Source organism: Heloderma suspectum, chromosome 17, assembly GCF_057233095.1.
Source record: "Heloderma suspectum isolate Gila_16-S chromosome 17, 16-S_ref, whole genome shotgun sequence".
NCBI classification, from domain to species: Eukaryota; Metazoa; Chordata; class Lepidosauria; order Squamata; family Helodermatidae; genus Heloderma; species Heloderma suspectum.
In genome coordinates, this window is record NC_139474.1 from 18733638 (window position 1) to 18751878 (window position 18241).

Here is an 18241-nt window from a genome sequence, read left to right on the forward strand (position 1 = left end):
AAAGGATAAAGACCTAAATAAAGGACTGAAAAAAATGAGAAGAAAAATATTAAAGATGGATGAGAGATAGCTATGGTTTCTGTGTAGTGTTCCTCACTGGCATGTGGATCATGGCCTTTGGTTTATTATGTCTTCCTGCTCCCCTCTCCCTGGGCAACTGCTTTAAAAAACAGGGGAAGAAGCACCTTCGATCAGTTCAAGCTCTGCAGACAACCAAGTATGTCAGTCTTCAGGTTACGCAGAGCTCTTCACCTCATACTGCAGAAGAGGGAGCGGGTGTCTTCCCACAAAGAGCTCAGTGTTACCCAGAAGATGGCATCGTCCAACAAAGACAGATGCCTGCCTCGTCTGGCCCTACACTTTGCCCAAACCGAACCGTTTGACCGACTGACGGTTTCGTCAAGTTGTTGTCGCCATCCTGTAACCCTCCGCCTGTGCTGACGTGAAACCTAAGTAGGTGGAATGGAACGGAACGCCTATTCTTCCCTCTGCCTTTGTTGCCTTCCATGGGGTGAATTCTAATTTGTAAGCTCTTGGGAGGCAGAGACTTGCCTTTGCTGTTATAAAGCCCTGTTTGTGTTTTAGGCATAAAGTAATCGTCATGGGATGGGCAGGGGGAGAGATGAGCTTGATGAAGAGCTCTGTGTAAACTCTGAGGACTACACACGTTGGTACCAACTCCAGATGGGCCAGTAACAAGATAGGCCTTAGCTGTTTGGGACAAATATTTATATGTTTTGAGAGCTTTGTGTGGTTGTTTTGAGAAAGGGGAGACGGCTGGGGAAAAGCAGAGGAGAAAAGGGTCAGGCCCCGAGGAAGCCCGTAGTAGCGTGGGGTGGGGGAGAACTCACATCCTGCTCAAGTTTAGTGTTTCTGTTGGAAGCAAGTCTCGGTGGCGGCACACACAGAGCAAAAAGGCTCGCTCGTTCTCCTTTCGAACCAGACTCTTGGCCGGCCAGGAAGTGGCTGGCTCCTATCCAAGCCCATCCGCATGGCATCTGGCCTCCCCCCGGGGAGACACACACACACACACACACACACACACACGGATTTGGGAATATCTGTGGTCAGCAAAAGGGCACCTGAACTCCTGAACCAGAATCTACATGGAGTGCATGTCTGGAACACGGGTTGCACCGCTCTGCCTGCCCCCGGGGAAGAACACATCTTTTGCAGGAGGTAGCGGAGACCCCAGTGGGAGGATTTTTCTAAAAAAGGATTTGCTAAACAGGCAGGCTTTCCACCAGTCCTCACATGCTGCAGAACCACATGCAGTTAGTAGCTGGGAAATGCCGTCCGCGGGAAGCAGGGACGTTTTGCCTCCCCCCGCCGCCTCCCGACACGTGCGTTATCATCACGAGGGCAGCGAGTCGAGGGCGGAAGACGGATCCCTTCCATGCAGCAGCCACTGGTCCTGCTCAATGAGGATGCAACGGGGGGGAGAGGAAATACTCTGCCCCAGAGGACAGGGCACCACTCACACCCTTGGCCACGCGCCCCCAAGCGCTCGCATTCACCACACTGTGCGGGAGGGCTGGCGGTGCAGAGTCGATGGCTTGCACCAACATTGCCTGTACAAATTTATTCTCTTTCTCCCTACCTCTGGGACGCCGGTCGGCAACTAGGGAGACACTCAGAATCAGCCAGGTGCCAGGCCAAGATCATGGCCCCAGTCACCCAGAAAGCCTTGCTGCGGCGTTCTCTTGCTACACAGAGAACTCCACATCTGGCCAGCAGGTTGGGGAGGGGCAGTCCGCAGCGCTGAATGGGCCAGGGTTTGGCCCCAATGGCAGGCCTTCCAGCTGCTGACCTCTTGTCTCTATTCCCTTTCCAAATTTGGGTGCAGAAACAAGAGTCTCCTCTTGGCTCCCTCTCTCATCCCGACCCCAATATCTAACCCAGGCAAGACTAATTTGGAAACTAAATCCCTCCCCTCCCTGCAAGAAACCTCAAAGGAGCAAATATCCAAAGCACACGTGACTTCCCCTTTTACTCCAGAGTAAGCACAAGGGCCCTGATTCAGATCGGGACCCTCATGTGGCAGTGGGAAGGGGTTTTAACCCTCCCCCCGCTGCCATACTGATCCGGACCGTGCTCCCCCCTCCCCATGCTTGCAATATCATTCCCAAATATTCAAAATAGCCATGCTGGCTGAGGATGATGGGACGTGTAATCCAGCCCATCTGGCGGGCACCCATGTGGGGAAGTCTGTTCTAGAGCAAGGGTTCTAGCAAGGCACCATATTGAGAGCAGCCCTGACTGGTTGGACTAAGCTGGCTCCTCTAGCCTGGCATGCCACGGCCAGCTAAGTGCCTCTGGGAAGCCCAGAAGGAAGGCTAGAAGGAAACAGCCCTCCTCTTGTCTCCAGAGATAGACTGCCTCTGAACATGAAGGTTCCATTACCCAGCATAGCTAAGAGGCATTGATTGACTGTCCTCCTCCATGAATTCGTTTGATCCATCATTACATGTCTTGGCACCAAATTCCACATATTACTTCCACATCATGTGAAGGACGACTTTCTTGTGTCTAACCTTTGGACAGCCAATTTCACTAGGCAATTCTGACAATTCCAGCATTATGGGAGAGGAAGAAAAACTTGTCTCTATCCACCTCTCTATCCACAGGCCCATGCCGCCACTCCCCCTCCACCCGCAACATCATTGTCTTTTCTCTAAACTAAAAATGTCCAAGCACTGTAGCTCAGGGCAGGTGTCTCTTTTGGGCCTGGGGCACACTTGGCAATGTGAGAAAGTGTCCTGGGTACCACCACAAAATGGCTGCCATGGGAGGCGTGGCAAAGGACAAGAGATTGAATCCAAGGCAGTGGTCTGAGCACCAACATGCTAAACAACAAACTCTTTCTCTCCCTTGCCCCCCTCAATCTCATTCCCCCCCCCCCCCGACTTAGGGATGTATGAGAATCTTGCTTCGGTTTCATATCACTCGAAAATGCACCGCTCACAATCCTGAACACGAATCGGAGTGCAGTCTTCTCCGAAAGTGTTTGCGAATTCCCAAACTGGCATCTGCATTCGAAAGATGCATACTTGAGAAATGCACAACTTTCTCAAAATGCGGGACTTGGTTCTAGGGGGGAAATTTGTGCAGTTTTGGACATTTGTGCACATTTGGAATTTCTTTCGGCAACCTTTTGGTAGCGGTCCGTTTTGCACAATTTCCCCTGCTTGGGCAAAACGAACAGCGGGGGCAAATGCGGACATAACCCGAGGAGAGCGGGTGTTTGGAGAATCTCGGCGAACTGGAACATCACGCGCTCACCCATCCCTACACACTCTCTCTCTCACAGACACACACACCCCATGTATGCATCATGCACATGAGAGGTGTAGGGTACCTTCATGGGCATCAAGAAGTACTGCAAGCCACGGGCAGGGGCAGATATTGCAAGTCCTTACCTGGTCTCTCCCCTCCACCCCCAAAACCCATAACAAAGAAAGTGCATTCGCAACAGGGAGAGAAATCACGCCCCATCACTAAACATCTTCAATCCATTACAAGTCCATTGCCTAGAGCAATGGGACAACAGGGCCATCCCAGGTTTTAAATTACATCCCTTGTTCCAGGACATTTATCTTTCTAAGTTGTTTCTTCCCCCTGCTTAGTTCCTTTGGGGCTTCATCCGCCCCCACCCCCTACATAAGCAAGCATGGGGGCAGGAGAAGGAGAGCAGGAAATCTCCTGAGATTTCTTTTCCTGCGGACAACACAACTCTGCTGCCACTCAGCTCGACAATCTGTATCTGCTGTGTTCTTCAGGGGTCTGCGGACAAAAGGACGCTTTTCCTATCTGCGCCAGAATTTTTTTCCACAGATGGAACAAAGAAAGCGGCCGTCGGGGGGAGTGGGATTTTGTTAGCTCACAGGAGTTACAAAAACCCCTTCGTTTTGTTGAGCACAAAAAAGAGAGAGAAAAACAAAATCACTTCCCACGGAAAAAAACAACAAATGAAAGAAAGGACTCCACGGAAACTGTCAAATGCTTCCTTTAAAAAAACAACACAACAACTTTACATGGGGAGGGGAAAGTTGACGGCAAAAAATAAAAAAAGCAAGGGGATTTTTTAAATCCGGTGATCAAACGTTCCAAAGCTGGCATTCTAGCTAAAAAACCCAGAAGCTTAATAAAAGAAAGAACCGCCCCGCCCTGTGATTTAAGTTGTTGGATTAATCAACTACAGGTTAGTTGATTAATCTGTCAGGACCAATTGTGAGCTGCAGGGCAGAGAGTTAAGGGCAAACTAATTTCTTCTCAGAGGCTACTTTGGTAGTGAAAATATTAAGAGACAGCCCTGTCTACTAACAATGAGTGGTGGGTTTTGTTGAATAAATTGTGAGCTATGCAAAAAGAGCCCTGTGGGATCTAGCCTACCTCACTATCCTGCTTCCAACAGTGGGCAGCCAGATGCTTCCAGGAAGCCCATAAGCGAGGCATGAAGGGAACAGCTACCTTCAGAGGTAGATTGCCTCTATACGCTCTCCATCCATTCTTAATTCATGACTAAGAACAGCAGCTTTCCTGGACCAGCATCCCGTTTGTAACAGGGCTCAACTGGGCACCGCAAGGGGAGGATCACGAGCAGGGCATGAAGGCAACATCCTCACCTGGAACTGTTTGCCACGTCGGGTACTCAAGAGTTTGACTGCCCCTGGGCGTGGACATTTCATTTAAGCTTTCATAGACCCGTCCCAGGGGTGTCGAACCTCTTTCAGCCTGAGGGCTGGATTCCATTTCAGAGAAACTCTCGGGGGCCGTAGTTAGCAGTGGGCGGAGCCAAAGGCAGTAGGGGCGGCCCCCCAAATACCAGCCTGTTTTAGCTTAAAGCACTTACTGCCAAAGCCAGGAAGCTGCCAAAGGGTGATTGCTCAGGGAAAGGAGGCATGGCTGGGAGAAGGGGGCCTGGCCATCTGAGGAACCCCCAGAGTGCTGGATTGGGACCTCAAGCGGGCCAGGTTTGGCCCACGGGCCTAAGTTTCTGCACCCCCAACCTATCCCTTGCCTTTTCTCCCCTGCTACTCCTTACACCTGTGGCCTTCCTTTTCAGAACACTCAAGGGATGCCCCCTCTTTTATTTGCTTCAAATCCCTCCTCAAAATCCCCCCCTCTGTTTTTTTTTGCCATGAAGCCTTTGGCACAATCCTTCTAGTTCCTGTATCCAGGGATGTATGAGAATTTCGGTTTTGCCTGCAAAACATGCCAGCATGCCCAGTTCGCCACTCCGAATGCGATTGTGAGCACATGTCCCCCGCACACATCCCCCGCACACGTTCATAAATCGCCAAACATGTGCTCGCGTTCAATTTGCACAACTCTTCCTGTTCAGTTTGTGCAAATTTCCTAATTTGCACAAATTGCCCTTGTAGGCTGAATAAGCCTCACTTCAATCTATGGAGGAAATTTGCTCAAAGTTCACGTTTGAGTGCTGCTCAATTTGTGCAATTTTCCTGTTTGCTCGGAGCAAACGGGAATCGGGCATGATATGAGTGGCAGGCCAATATCTGGAGAATTCCAGGCGATCCTGAACACTGTTCATTCGCCTATCCCTCCCTGTATACCACCTTTATCTGGAATAAACCCAATCTCATCTTGCGCTTCTCCCTGCCTCCTTTCCTTCCCCCATCCCCTGGTATCTCCCCAATGATACATTGTAAGTTCCTTGGGGCAGGGACCTCCCGTCTTGTACATTGTAAGCTGCCATGCACACAGGTGCTGCTGTATACAAGCAACTAAAAATACTTTGTCTGGTGGAAGGGGTTCTTCTTTGGGAATCCCCCCCCCCCCCAAGGGATATACAAATTTAAACATCCACTAACAGCAGTAAATCAAACCTGGAAAGCATTTGATGGTGGACTGGTTCTCTCTCTCTCTCTCTCTCTCTCTCTCTCTCTCACACACACACACACACACACACAAACACTTCCCATTCAATCATTTGTGGTGGTGGGGAGGATCGGGTGATTTTTTGCAATGGCTTGAACCCATCATTAACTTTGCATCAATGATAAATAACTCCTAGCTGTTTTTGAAGTGTGGTTTGCAAATTCTGTTTGTCCCACATAAATCCAGCTTTCGGGCTGGTGGACGTGGGGCAGGAACGGGGAAGGAGGGGAGATCTTTAGCAATTGCCCTTCTGGATGAATTTCGTTTCTTCCCCCTGGAAACCCCCCCCCCCCCGCCCTCACCTTCACCTCAACTCACCACTTCCTCTATAAAACAAGAATTTATTTCTTGGTCCTGAGAGAAGGAACAGTGCAGACGGTGACTTTTGGAGGCCTGGAACCAATTCAAGTTGCAGCAAACCTCAAATGTTATACGCAATCGCTCATATGAAATCCCGTAGCTCTGGGGTAATATTTTGTTTGCCTTTCTCAAATTTTGGGGGTGCTCTTTTTGGGAGGGGGATCTCTACTGAACAAAAAGAGGAAGTGGGATTTCGCCTCCCCGTTTTCCTCACCCCCACATTGCACACTGTTGCTTTATGATGGATCCATCCAGCTGTGTCTCGAATGTAGAAATGATCATGGAGTTGCTTTTAACGCACTCCACATTTTCAGAAAAAGGAAAGGCAACCACCAATCCCTTCGGATACACTCTCTCTCTTCCCCAAGCAAGACAGGAAATCTCATGTCTGCACAGAATGAATAGTTTCATTCCCAGGCATTTGACGACATGTGAGGGGCTTTGTTTTACTGCATCACTTGAATTGCTTAGGGCGGTCACAGACATTTTAGTTGTTTTATGGGGTGTTGTATTTTAGTGCATAATTGATTTTAGCTGTTTTACATTTCGTATGTTTTAATTTTGTTATCTCTTTTGAGAAAGGTGTCTAAGAATTTATTATTATTACTATTATTATTAATAATAATTTTATTCCAGCCCCTCTCAAACAGCTCCAGGTGGATTGAACTAATACTCCCATCATCCCAGCCAGCCAGCCAGCCCATGCTCAAGTTATTGTTGGAGTATTTAAGAACTCTGCTTGCGTTTTAAATGTGTATACACACACTGCACACACAATTAATATTTGCGTTCATAGGTTTCTTTCCACCCACAAAGTAGATTCCAGTAAACAATGAAAATATAAAGAAAACAACAAAAACATACAAAAAGTGAACACAAACACAGAGCCCATTTTCCCCTGCAAAAGACCAGTTGGCGGAATTAAATAATACAAGCCTAATGGAAGATTTAACATTAAGCAGGTGGAAAAAAACTAAACAAAACAAAAACCAACTACACATTTGACTTTTGGCAAGAACACTACAAACTCATTAACTATGGAACTTTTCCAACCGTGGGTTTTGCGGGGTGGGTCAGGCGTGTGTGGATTGGAGTTTCATTCCTTTAGAGTCATTTGTGGGCCCCGGTCCTTTCCTCGTTTTAAATATAAGGAGAGCAGGGGAGACCCAGCTCTTTGCAAGTCGTCCTCCAACTGCACTGACATTTCGTTTGTGCTGCATGTCTGCTTGTTTTATGTGTGTGGCTGCTTAATAAAAAGATTTTGAAAAGTGGGGCTGGCAGGGGCTAACCAGGACGGACACACCCAGACATGCATACTCACACACTTTCCTCATCTTCCAGACCCTAATGAGTCCAAAGGCTAGTGTGTGTGTGTGTTTCTTCTTTTTAAGATAGCTGGAAACAGAGAGTTTTTGTTTTGCATGACTGTAGTACGTCTAGGGGTGGCAGAGAATTCCGCGACGGACTCCAATGAGGCTGGATTCGAAAGAATCCAGCCCCCTGGAGTCTGTGGCGGAACGAAACGCTTACCTCCGCCTCCCTGTGGAATCCTCTTCGGCTGGATGCTCCAGCTCCGGATTTCCAGTGATACGGCCACCATGCCGTATCGCTAGCTGAAGGGACCGACTGCGGATGCAAACGGCGCCCAGGACTTCATTTGCGGCTGTAAAGGTCTTAGTTTAAGCTAACTGCAGCCATTTGCGTCCGCAGTCAAGTCCCCTTCAGCCAGCGATACGGCATGGCGGCCGTATTGCTGGCGCTTCAGAGCTGGCTGGCGGAATCGCTGCAGAGCGGAGCTGGCCAAAGAGGATTCCGGCGGGAGGAATGCATCGCCTCCCCACTGCGGGCGGATTCCCCATGGACCAGAAGGTAGAGAATCTGCCCATCCCTAAGTACCTTATCCAACAGGGCATGCAGGTTTTAGGCACAACCCCCAAACCTCCAGCTCTGTTGAACCAGAGATAAAAGTAGGATGAGTGTACATCCATCTACCATGATCCCTCTTTCTAACTGCTTTCAACTCTTCGGTAAGCGGGGAACCTGTAGCATTGCTTTCAGCCAAGCTCTGTGCTATTTCTACACTACTCTGGCGTGTGTGCGTGTGTGTGTATGTGAGACAGACAGAGAGGAAATCTGCTTGTACAGATGCTAAAACTAGCTGCCCCAGGTTTTGATTTCCATTTCCTAAATAGGTTTCTAGTCCTCATGGTGGTGGGCAGAAGTTAACCACTGCTGTTTAAGGTCAGTGTCAAAAGAAGAAGAAGACAGGCAGGTTTCTTTACTCCTGTGCAATCAAGTTAAAAATGAGCCACCACTAAACTTTCATTGGAGCGTATATATGTCAGGGATGCAGAACCTTGGGATGGGGTTCCAAATCTGGCCCTCGGAGGTTTCCCAGATGGCCACACCCCTTCCTCGGCCCCGCCCCCCCAATGGTTTGATGGTTTCCTGGCTTTTGTTCAGTTTTTCTCCCATTCTAAAAGATTGAAATGTCTGTTCTAAAGCTTAGTTCCTAGCAAAAAAGGGAAGTTAGGCCAAACCCCAAATACCTCACAGCGACACCCCTGTCTCAGCTCACTATAACTCACAGTCTATTTCACATTCTGGTGTATTTCTAGTCACATCTAGTTTCTGCTGGAGAAGGCAACTGCAAATTTACACCCAACAGATTCATCTGTTTTATTTTAACTTGGGCCCAGATTAGGCAGGAGTGTTTGGGGACTGTTTGGACTCCTTTCAGAAATAGCATGCTACAGGGACAGCGCATCCCGGGGTTGGGGGAGAAATTTGTTCGCTTTGCATTGTAATGCAAACTCACCTAATTCTGCACTTTTGAGCTGAGATGTAAAACTGAAATGCTGTCCTCCGAAATTTGCTAAATTTTGCAAGGCAGCTCTCCAGTCAAAAACCATGTACACATGTACAAAAACAGGGGAAAAGTGCACACAGCAATGCATATTTTGGGGAAAATAATATACAAAAATGTATTAAATTAGGGAAACCTGCTTGTAAAGTTGCAGATATTGGGAGAAACATGGCCAAAAACTTATACGAATTTTGGGGTGATCCTAAAAATCTCTCCGTTCCAAACAGGTGCAAAATTGGGACAAAACAAACTTCAGATTGGAGAAATGAGAAATGGAGAGAAATTGGAATGGGCAGATTAACCAAGACTTAAGTGTGGTCCAGAAACACCCCCCCCCAAAAAAAAACATGCTCCTCGTATATCCCTAGCAAGGTTTTATTGATGCGACTGCTGAGTTACACGCACTCTGCTTTTGACATTGGTTTCAATGGCTCCTTTCTCTTTTATTTCTATTGTTATGAGCCACCTTGAGGCACCGTGAGACATCCAGGCCTGGATACAAATTGAACGAACACAATAAAAGAACGGCTCTGGGATGCTGTGCAGCAGCGAAATCACTCCTTCCCTCGAGGCCTCTGAGCTTGCGAAGGGGCTCTTTGTGCAGTCTGGGGGCACGGCTGCGCTGACCCACAGCGAATCTTTAGCCCCAACCCCCTCCTGCACTGGAGGAAGCCTCTGAGCATACACAGAGTGACCTGGCCTCACATTGGATTGTGGAACCTGTTCCAAACTGGATGCCACCACTGGTGTGGTGGAACGGGATGCACGCAAGGTGCACCTGGCAGATCTCCTTCTGAAATGGAAATGCAAAATCCAGTTTGTTTCTTCTGGTTGTTTGGAAGGGGACAGTTGCCTTTGCATAACTCCCTCCCTGTCCTTTTGCTCCATCTGCAGCTGTCTGAGGAGATTTGCTGCAATTTGAGGGCTATTTCGTCCCCTGCCAAAAAGCTGCCCATCTCCTTGCAATATGCATTATGCCTAATTCCCCCAAATGGCTCGGCTCTTAAGAGCTATTTCCACTCGGGAGCCTCTCACTCTCCACTCTCTCTCCTCTCTGCCTGTGCTATTTTTCCTATCACGGAAGGCTTGTTTGTTCCCCCACCCACCCACCACAACCCTGCCCTGCCACGTCTTCCTCCAGCTTTGCCATCTAAGGGGGAATGGACTTTCACCCATACAGCAAGAATGCAAAGGAGGACATGATCCTTCCCAATATACAGATGGGAAAAGTAAGGCTGCAAGATGATTGGCCCCAAAGTCCTCTCCCAAGTGAATCCCGTAGCAAAGCTGAGAGCGGGGCCTCACGCACGTATACTGCCCAATATTATGGGAGACCCACGCCGGGAATCGCCTGCAAATAAAGCTGCCAAGTCAGCGGGCTACAACACCGACCCACGAGTAGGCATGGACGAACCTGTCCATTTTGCTTTCTCGTGCATTCGAAGGCTTTTAAATCTCAAGATCGTTCCATCTTGCTTATGAAGAAATTTGCAAAATCGGGTAGGGTTTTTTTTTTTTTTTAAGCAAAACAAAAAATAAGACTCTTACCCATCTGCACTGCTCAAATTGCCATGATGCACCTTCCTGCCATGTAGCTGTTAAAAGGTGAGGAACCAATCAGGAAAAACGAGGCAGGCCTTTGGCATGCAAGCTGGTCTGCCGGGTTGGGCACTTTTCATAGAATCGTAGAATCACAGAATAATCGGGTTGGAAGGGGCCTACAAGACCGTCGAGTCCAACCCCCTGCTCAGTGCAGGAATCCAAGACAGAGCATCCCCGACAGATGGCTGTCCAGCCTCGTCTTGAATGCCTCCAGTGTGGGAGAGCCACTTTTATCCTTTTATTGTTGTGTTTTTTAATTGCGTTTGCAATATATTTGTTCTTTGTTTTAGGGTGCAATCCTATGGGGATAGGTGGCCGCTTCTCCTGCCCTGCATTTGCGGCTAGATAGCCGACTTTGGCTGTCTAGCTGCGGGAAGGCGGAGCCAGGAAGGAGGCTGCCGGTTGACACATGGGATGTGTCGTACTGGCATTTCCACCTTCCCTGCCCCGGAATGCCCCATTTTGGCCGCTCTGTGCTACTCTTCCGAGTGCAGAACTTGGGGCCATTCCATGCTGCCTGCGAGGCAGCGCAGAAGGGGGGAAGGTCGGTTCATGGAAAACCACATATCCTATGGCCATTTAGCCGCTGACTAGCAGCCATAGGATTGCTCCCTTAATTATGTTTTTATTTTAAACGTTGTCTTTTACTGTTGATGGCTGCCCTGAGTGCCACTTACTGGTAGAAAGGCAGGGTAAAAATGCAACAAACAAATAAATAAATAAGGATCCGAAGTCAGATTTGTAAGAGCTAAGTGCTCAAAACTGCATTTGCTCGCTTTCATTTTTTGTTTTAAAATCTCAAGCTCTTGCCATCCCGTTTACGGAGAAATCTGCAAATTTTGGTAAGACTTTATCAAAAACTGGAGCAAACAAAATCCCTATCCATCCTACTCATGAGTAGGTTCCTGCTGATAAGGAAGGATTTCTGCCTTCAATTGCAAGTGATAGGCTGGTGCCCTTCCCAGTCAGCGGATCTACTCATGAGTAAGCACCACGGGCCAGCCACTCTTCTGATCCCCAGTTCTTGCCTATGTTTATAATCTCCCCTATTTTTAAAAAAGGTTGTTCCCAGTGGCTTTATTGTGCTTTCCCATGCACCGAACAGGGAAACCGCGCAGAAAAAAAACAGATAAATTAATGGTGCCATCCTATGCATGTTTAGACAGATAAAAAGTCCTGCAACTCCCAGCATTCCCCAGCCAGCATGGGGATGTGCATAATGCGCATTAACGATAATGCGCATTAACGATAATGCACATTTGCGCAAATGCACATTTGTTAATGTGAGTCGGTGCCAATGCGCATTAGCATTAATGCACACTAGTGCTAATGTGAAATAGCACAAATCCCGCCCCCCCCCGTGAAAAACTGGTCCATAACTCCACGGAATCTGAGTGACTAGGCAAAAGCTGGTCTGCTGTGGTACCAGAACACTGGATTCACAAGAATTCAAACTCATTTGAATCCATTCCAGATTTCTGCAACACTCCTAGTGGCAGATGATGTCATCATCCCTGGTGATCCGAAAGTCCTGGCACTTCAATCCCGTCAGCCCAGGCTCCACTACACCCCTGCCAGTGGGTGACCTCTGAGTTACGGATATTCCAGGATTTCATTCGGTCCAGATTTTCAAACGAACTGTCCTGATTCACACTTCTGGGACTCGTTTGCATATCGCAGTTTTCTGTCAGGTTTTGCATTTTCTCGGCATTTTGCAATACAGTTCTTGGCTCCCCACCCCCCAACAAAACCCACCATGTATCAAAATGCATCTACCAAAGGGGTATTTTAGTTTAAAATGCACACCCCAAATGCATACTTTAGGACAAAATGCATACACAAATGTGTACTTTCGTTTAAAATGTACGCAGAAATGGGTACTCTGTGAAAAACTATGCTGAAAATAATGCAAATTTCCCTGTGGGTGTTTGCGGTAAAAACAAAGTAAGTCACAGACGGATGCTGAAACAGGACGGAACGGGCATGCACAAAACTAACATGGACTTGAAACCGACCGCTGTGTCCATCCTTACTCCAAGTTCTGATATTATGAAAGAGGGAGTAAAATATCTCCCGATCCACTTTTTCTGCACCATGCATATTTTTATACACCTCCCCCTGTTATTCCCCCGCCCTCTTTCCCTAAGCTAAACAGCCCCGGATGTTGTAACCTTTCCTTAGAGGGGAGTTGCTCCTGTCACTTGATCATCTGACCTGCCCTTTTCTGCGTCTTCTTCTTCCATCCTGCAGTAACGCATTTTGAGATGGGAGAGACAAAGGTGCTGGGATTTGCATCACAGACGTAGTCATTTTTTTACAACCTTCTGCCATCCCTCATCTTTCTCCTCTGAAAGATATATCTCGCTTCTCTCACACACACATACACACACACACCCCAGCTTCAAATATAGACACACACCTCCCACACACAATCCGAAATAGATTCACAACCCCCCCACCCCGAGGAGAGAGAGGGTGTTTTGCGGCCTACCCACTCTGGCGGAAGCCAGGTCTACCCCTAACCTCTTCCCGCTTCTCAGCCCCACAGCGTGCAACGTGCCAAGGCAACGGTGCTTCCCACTCTGCATTCGCATGCCTCCACATTCCAGCTCGCTCGTTAGATTCAGCGCATCTCAAATCCCTCTCCGGGTTAGTGATTCTAGCACAGGCCGTTGTTATCGTGTTGGTGCCGTACTGTGAGGGACTGGGGGGGGGTCAGACGAGCGGCCCGACCCTTCTTACCCTGTGTGCTCACAGCCACGTGGAGGGTGGAGCTTGGGTCCCCAACGCCAGGGGCCGGGCGGGCCTCAGGAGCCATGCTAGCGGGATGAGACCCCGTGGGCACCTCTGGGAAGGGTACGGAGATTGCGGCCGCAGTGGTCTGCATCTTTCCTGCGTTACCGGTGACAAATACAACATCAGCAACAGTAACAACAACAATGGAAAGGAGTAAGGAAAGAAAAGAACGGGAACCGGGCAACGGATGTGGCTGGTCATGGGGAAAGGGGGCAGCGTCTAGAGAATCCTCACATAGATACAGAGGCTGAAAACCATGGAAAAGCTCTAGGAATTTGATGGTTCTTGGGAGAACAACTAGAACATCCTTCCCCAATGCGGTGGCCTCCAGATGCTTTGGACTACAACTCCCATTGTCCCAGCTTGCATGGGAAAGGCAAGGGATGATGGGAGCTGGGAGTCCAGCACATGCGCAAGACACCACACCACATTGGCCGAGAACAAACCATAAGAACATAAGAAGAGTCATGCTGGAACTGACCAAGGGTCCATCTAGTCCAGCATTCTGTTGACCAGGAACCCACAAGCAGGACACGAGTGCAACAGCGCCCTCCTGCCCATGTGCCCCAGCAACTGGTGTACATAGGCTCACAGCCTCTGGTCCTGGAGGTAGCACATAGCCATCAGGACTAGTAGCCACTGATAGCCTTCTCCTCCAGGAATTTGTCCAGCCCCCTTTTAAAGCCATCCAAATTGGTGTCCATCAATTGTGACAGTGTCTTGTGACAGTGAATTCCATAGCTTAACTATGCGCTGTGTGATGAAGTCCTTCCTTTGATCTATCCTGAATCTCCCACCAATCAGCTCCATGGATCCTAGTATTCTAGAACTCTAGTTCTAGAACTCCCTTGGATTCTAGTATTTTGAGAGAGGGATGGCCTTGCCACAACACAGATTTGGGGCGCCAAATTTGGGGTGTCTGCTACGTTAGCTCTCAAATTGTGTGTGTGTGTAAGTTAAGGAGGTCCTTTTGAAATTCACACGCCCCACTGATTTTAGCAAAATCACACCCCCGGGAGCCTTCGAAAAGCAGTAGCTATGGGAGCAGTCACAAAAGGTAATGGGGCTGGCCCTCTGTTCCCAGAGGTGTTTCAAACGTTGGATATGGTGGACCTGGATATACAGTCAGAGTAAACAAAGCAACGGAAGAGGCCACAGGCAGATACAGTGGACAGTTCCGCCGTGGTCTTTGAACAGAGCTGGGAGGGGGCAGTTTTCTGAAATCATCGCTACGGGGGCCCAGCAGAAAAGGGAAAGGGGCACAGCCTTCTAACTGGAGCACTGCCAGGGGGCACAAGCCATAGAAAAAGGGCGGGCTGTCATAAACCGACTGCATTAGCAATGTAATTCTGTAGAGCGGCAACAGGACACATGAGGCCCTCCAGATCTGGCGGGGCTGTAACTCCCATCAGCCCGAGCCAGCGAGGCCAGTGGTGGGGGATGATGGGTCTTATAGTCCAAAAAGATCCGCTCGTTTCTCCACCAGCAGCCTGAGCTGAGGGAGATGAGAGTGGGAAGCTGGGCTATGCCGCCCGCTCTGCTGAAAGGCTGAATTTCCCTCCCCCTTCCCTCCCCACCCTTTTTTCCTTGTGTGCCGTGTCTTGTTAGACTGTAAGCCTGCGGGGGCAGGGACTGTCTTGTGTAATTAATTATATGGAAGCCGCTCTGGGGGCCTTTTTGGCTGAGGAGAGGCATAAAGATACTTCAACTGAATAAACAAGCACACATCTGGAGGGCCACGTGTTCCCCAACTGGTGCCCTCCAAAAGTGCTGCACTGCAACTCCCAGAATTCCCAGCTATTGGGGGAATTATGGGAGTCCCACACATCTGGAGACCATCAGGTAGGGGAAAGGCTGCCCGCAACAAGAGGGCTTAAAATTAAATAAATCTGTGGGAGCCAAAGAAACTCCGGAGTCCCTGGGATGCACAGGTTCCACCAGGTCTAAGCGTAATGTTAGCGTGGAGATGGACAGCTGCAGACCCAGAGTTCAGTTGCCGCTGGACTGCCCCCAAACGTGTGCAGCTGTCCCAAAGCCAAAGGATGTCATGTGCCCCGTTAGTTACCTGGGCCCAGTGCGGGCAGGAAAGGAGGTTTAAGGCCCCCCGCCCCGTCCTCCGTCGGGTTGCGGGCCCGGCCAGCTGCGCCAGCCAGCCAAAGCCAGGTCTGCTTGCGTGTCAGCCGGCCCTCGAAACTGCTGCGGCTGAGCCAGCCAAGATCCCCTAATGAATCCCAGACGCCGCGAGACGGTTTCCCCTTACCCGGCTCTGCAGCGCTCGCAGGAAGCAGTGAGACAACCTGCCAAGGTCTGCATGGAGCCAAGGCAGAGGGGGTGGGGCGGGGGCAGGAAACGCGTGGGGCGGGGGGAGGCCTCCCCATCACCCTCAGCTGACCCCAGAGCGCCACGGAAATGGGCTAGGGCTGCAAAGCGAGGGGAGCCCGCATCACGGCACAGGCAGGCTCGGAGAGAGGCCAGGTTGAAACCCCCCGAAATCTGCTCACGCTCCAAACCTCCCTCCTCCAGCTCCCCCCCCCCCCCGAGGCGATGCTAGCAGAACATGGCAAACATCTCTCCCTCTGGCTTTCTCCCCTGCCTCCCCCCCCCCCAATTAAATCAAGAGATTTCTTCCCTGCTGGGTAATTAATGGAGTTGCTTCGGTTTTAATTTTCTTCCCTGCGTCTGATTGGCTCTGCGGTGCCCTTAGCTGGGGAAGTGGGGTTTTCTTTTGGGGAGGGGGAGGCGGCAAGGAAGGCCTCCTGCGGGAGCTGATTGTGTGTGCGGATCTCAACAGGCAGCGTTGCTTTCCCATCTGTTAGTTACTCTCAGGCAAGCAGCTCTCTCTGTGTGCCTGTGTGTCGGTGTCCCTCCTTCTCTTTCCCCCTGTCTCTCTTTTTCTGTGTCGGTGTGCCTGTCTGCTCTCTGTGTGCATGCGTCTGTCTCTCTCTCTCTGTCTCTCTGTGTGTGTGTGAATGCATCTGTCTCTGTCTCTGTGTGTGCATGCATCTGTCTCCGTATCTCTCTGTGTGTCTCTCTGTGTGCATGCGTCTGTCTCTCTATCCCCGTCTCTCTCTGTGTGTGCATGCATCTCTCTCTCTCTCTCTGTGTGTGTGAATGCGCCTGTCTCTCTGTCTCTGTGTGTGTGTGTGAATGTCTCTCTCTCTCTCTGTGTGAATGCATCTGTCTCTGTGTCTCTCTCTGTGTGCATGCATCTCTCTGTGTCTCTCTCTGTGTGAATGTGTCTGTCTCTCTATCTCTCTGTCTTTGTGTGTGCATGCGTCTCTCTCTATCTCTCTCTGTGTGTGCATGCGTCTCTCTCTCTGTCTCTGTCTCTCTGTCTCTGTGTGTGTATGAATGTGTCTGTCTCTCTATCTCTGTGTCTGTCTCTGTGTGTGCCTGCATCTGCATCTGTCTCTGTCTCTCTGAATATGTCTGTCTGTCTCTGTGTGTGTCTCTCTGTGTGCATGTGTCTGTCTGTCTAGCTCTTTCTCTCTCTCTCAATGTGTGAGAATGTGTCTGTCTCTCTTTCTCTCTGTGTCTGTGTCCCTGTCTGTCAGTCTCTGTGTGCATGCGTCTGTCTCTCTGTCTCTCTGTGTCTGTGTCTCTCTCTCTGTGTGTGAATGCGTCATTCTCTCTTTCTCTGTCTCTCTGTGTGTCTGCCTGCCTGTCTCTGTGTCTGCCTGCCTGCCTGCCTGCCTGACTCTCTCTCTCTCTCTCTGTATGTCTCTGCATATGGACTCTTGGGTTCCTCTGTTCCAAAACCTTGCTCGAAGGGGTACACACAGAGTATCTCACCCCATGGGCTCAAATAAAGAATCTCAGCACTTTAGCACTGGGACATTTTGAGAGAGGAAAAAGGCCATCCTTTAAAGAACAAAACAAAAAGCCACCTTGCACATATCCCCTTCCTAAGCTCCCTTAGGATCGGTGCTCTCATTCCATCCACCATCACTCTATATCCAGTCTGTTCCAGTACCAGAAGAGTAGGGACTAGGGATTCATTTATTCCATTTATATCTCCTCTTCAAGGAACCCAAGGAGGCGTACATAATCCTCCTCCTCTGCATTTTAGCCTTGCAACAACAACCCTGTGAGGTGGGTCGGGCTGAGAGTCTCTGACTGGCCCAGAGTCACCCAGTGAGCTTCCATGGCTGAGCGGGGACTAGAACCCGGATCTCCCGGCTCCCAGTCCAGCACTCTCGCCACTACGCCACACCACACTACACCACTACACCACACTGGATGGAGCGGGCGTCTGGTTGGGGCTTGGAGCTCAGCGATTTCTCGCCGGCTCAGCCCCCTGGACACCAGCCTGCAGAGCCCCGTGCCTGCCCAGCTCCTAATGTTGCGGAGATGGCCCCTTTATGGCCGCCATTTCCATAAACGGTTATTTACGGAAAAGGCCAAGCTGCCATTTGATGCAGAATGGCAGTTCAGCGAGGGAGTGGCCGGCTGTGGACTGCCCAGAGGCTCTGCAGATGTTGGTCCTCCTCACCGGCCAAACAGAAACATTTAATTTCATCCCACCCACCCTTCAGTTGCTCTAAACAGGACAGTTAGCACAAAAACATCAACCCCTTTCCCACTGAGCCAAGGGAGGGTCAAATTCTGCCCAAGCAAAGGCTCTGAGCAAGGATGCTGGCCACTGATTTAAAAAAGCGGGGTTAGCGCCTCTCACAAAAACGGGGGGGGGGGATGTGTCCTCTTTCATAGGTGACA

The 18241-nt window shown here is 49.8% G+C and overlaps 1 protein-coding gene across 2 annotated transcripts in view; it reads right to left on the minus strand.

The window, feature by feature from the left end:
* The window catches only part of SEMA6C (semaphorin 6C), a 112624-nt gene that overhangs the window by 6678 nt on the left and 87705 nt on the right, over window positions 1-18241 (minus strand). For both annotated transcript variants that reach the window (XM_084824156.1, XM_084824158.1), the window contains one exon: window positions 13472-13621. In XM_084824156.1, the coding sequence (XP_084680282.1) occupies window positions 13472-13621 (150 nt within the window). The remainder of the gene's footprint in view (window positions 1-13471; window positions 13622-18241) is intronic.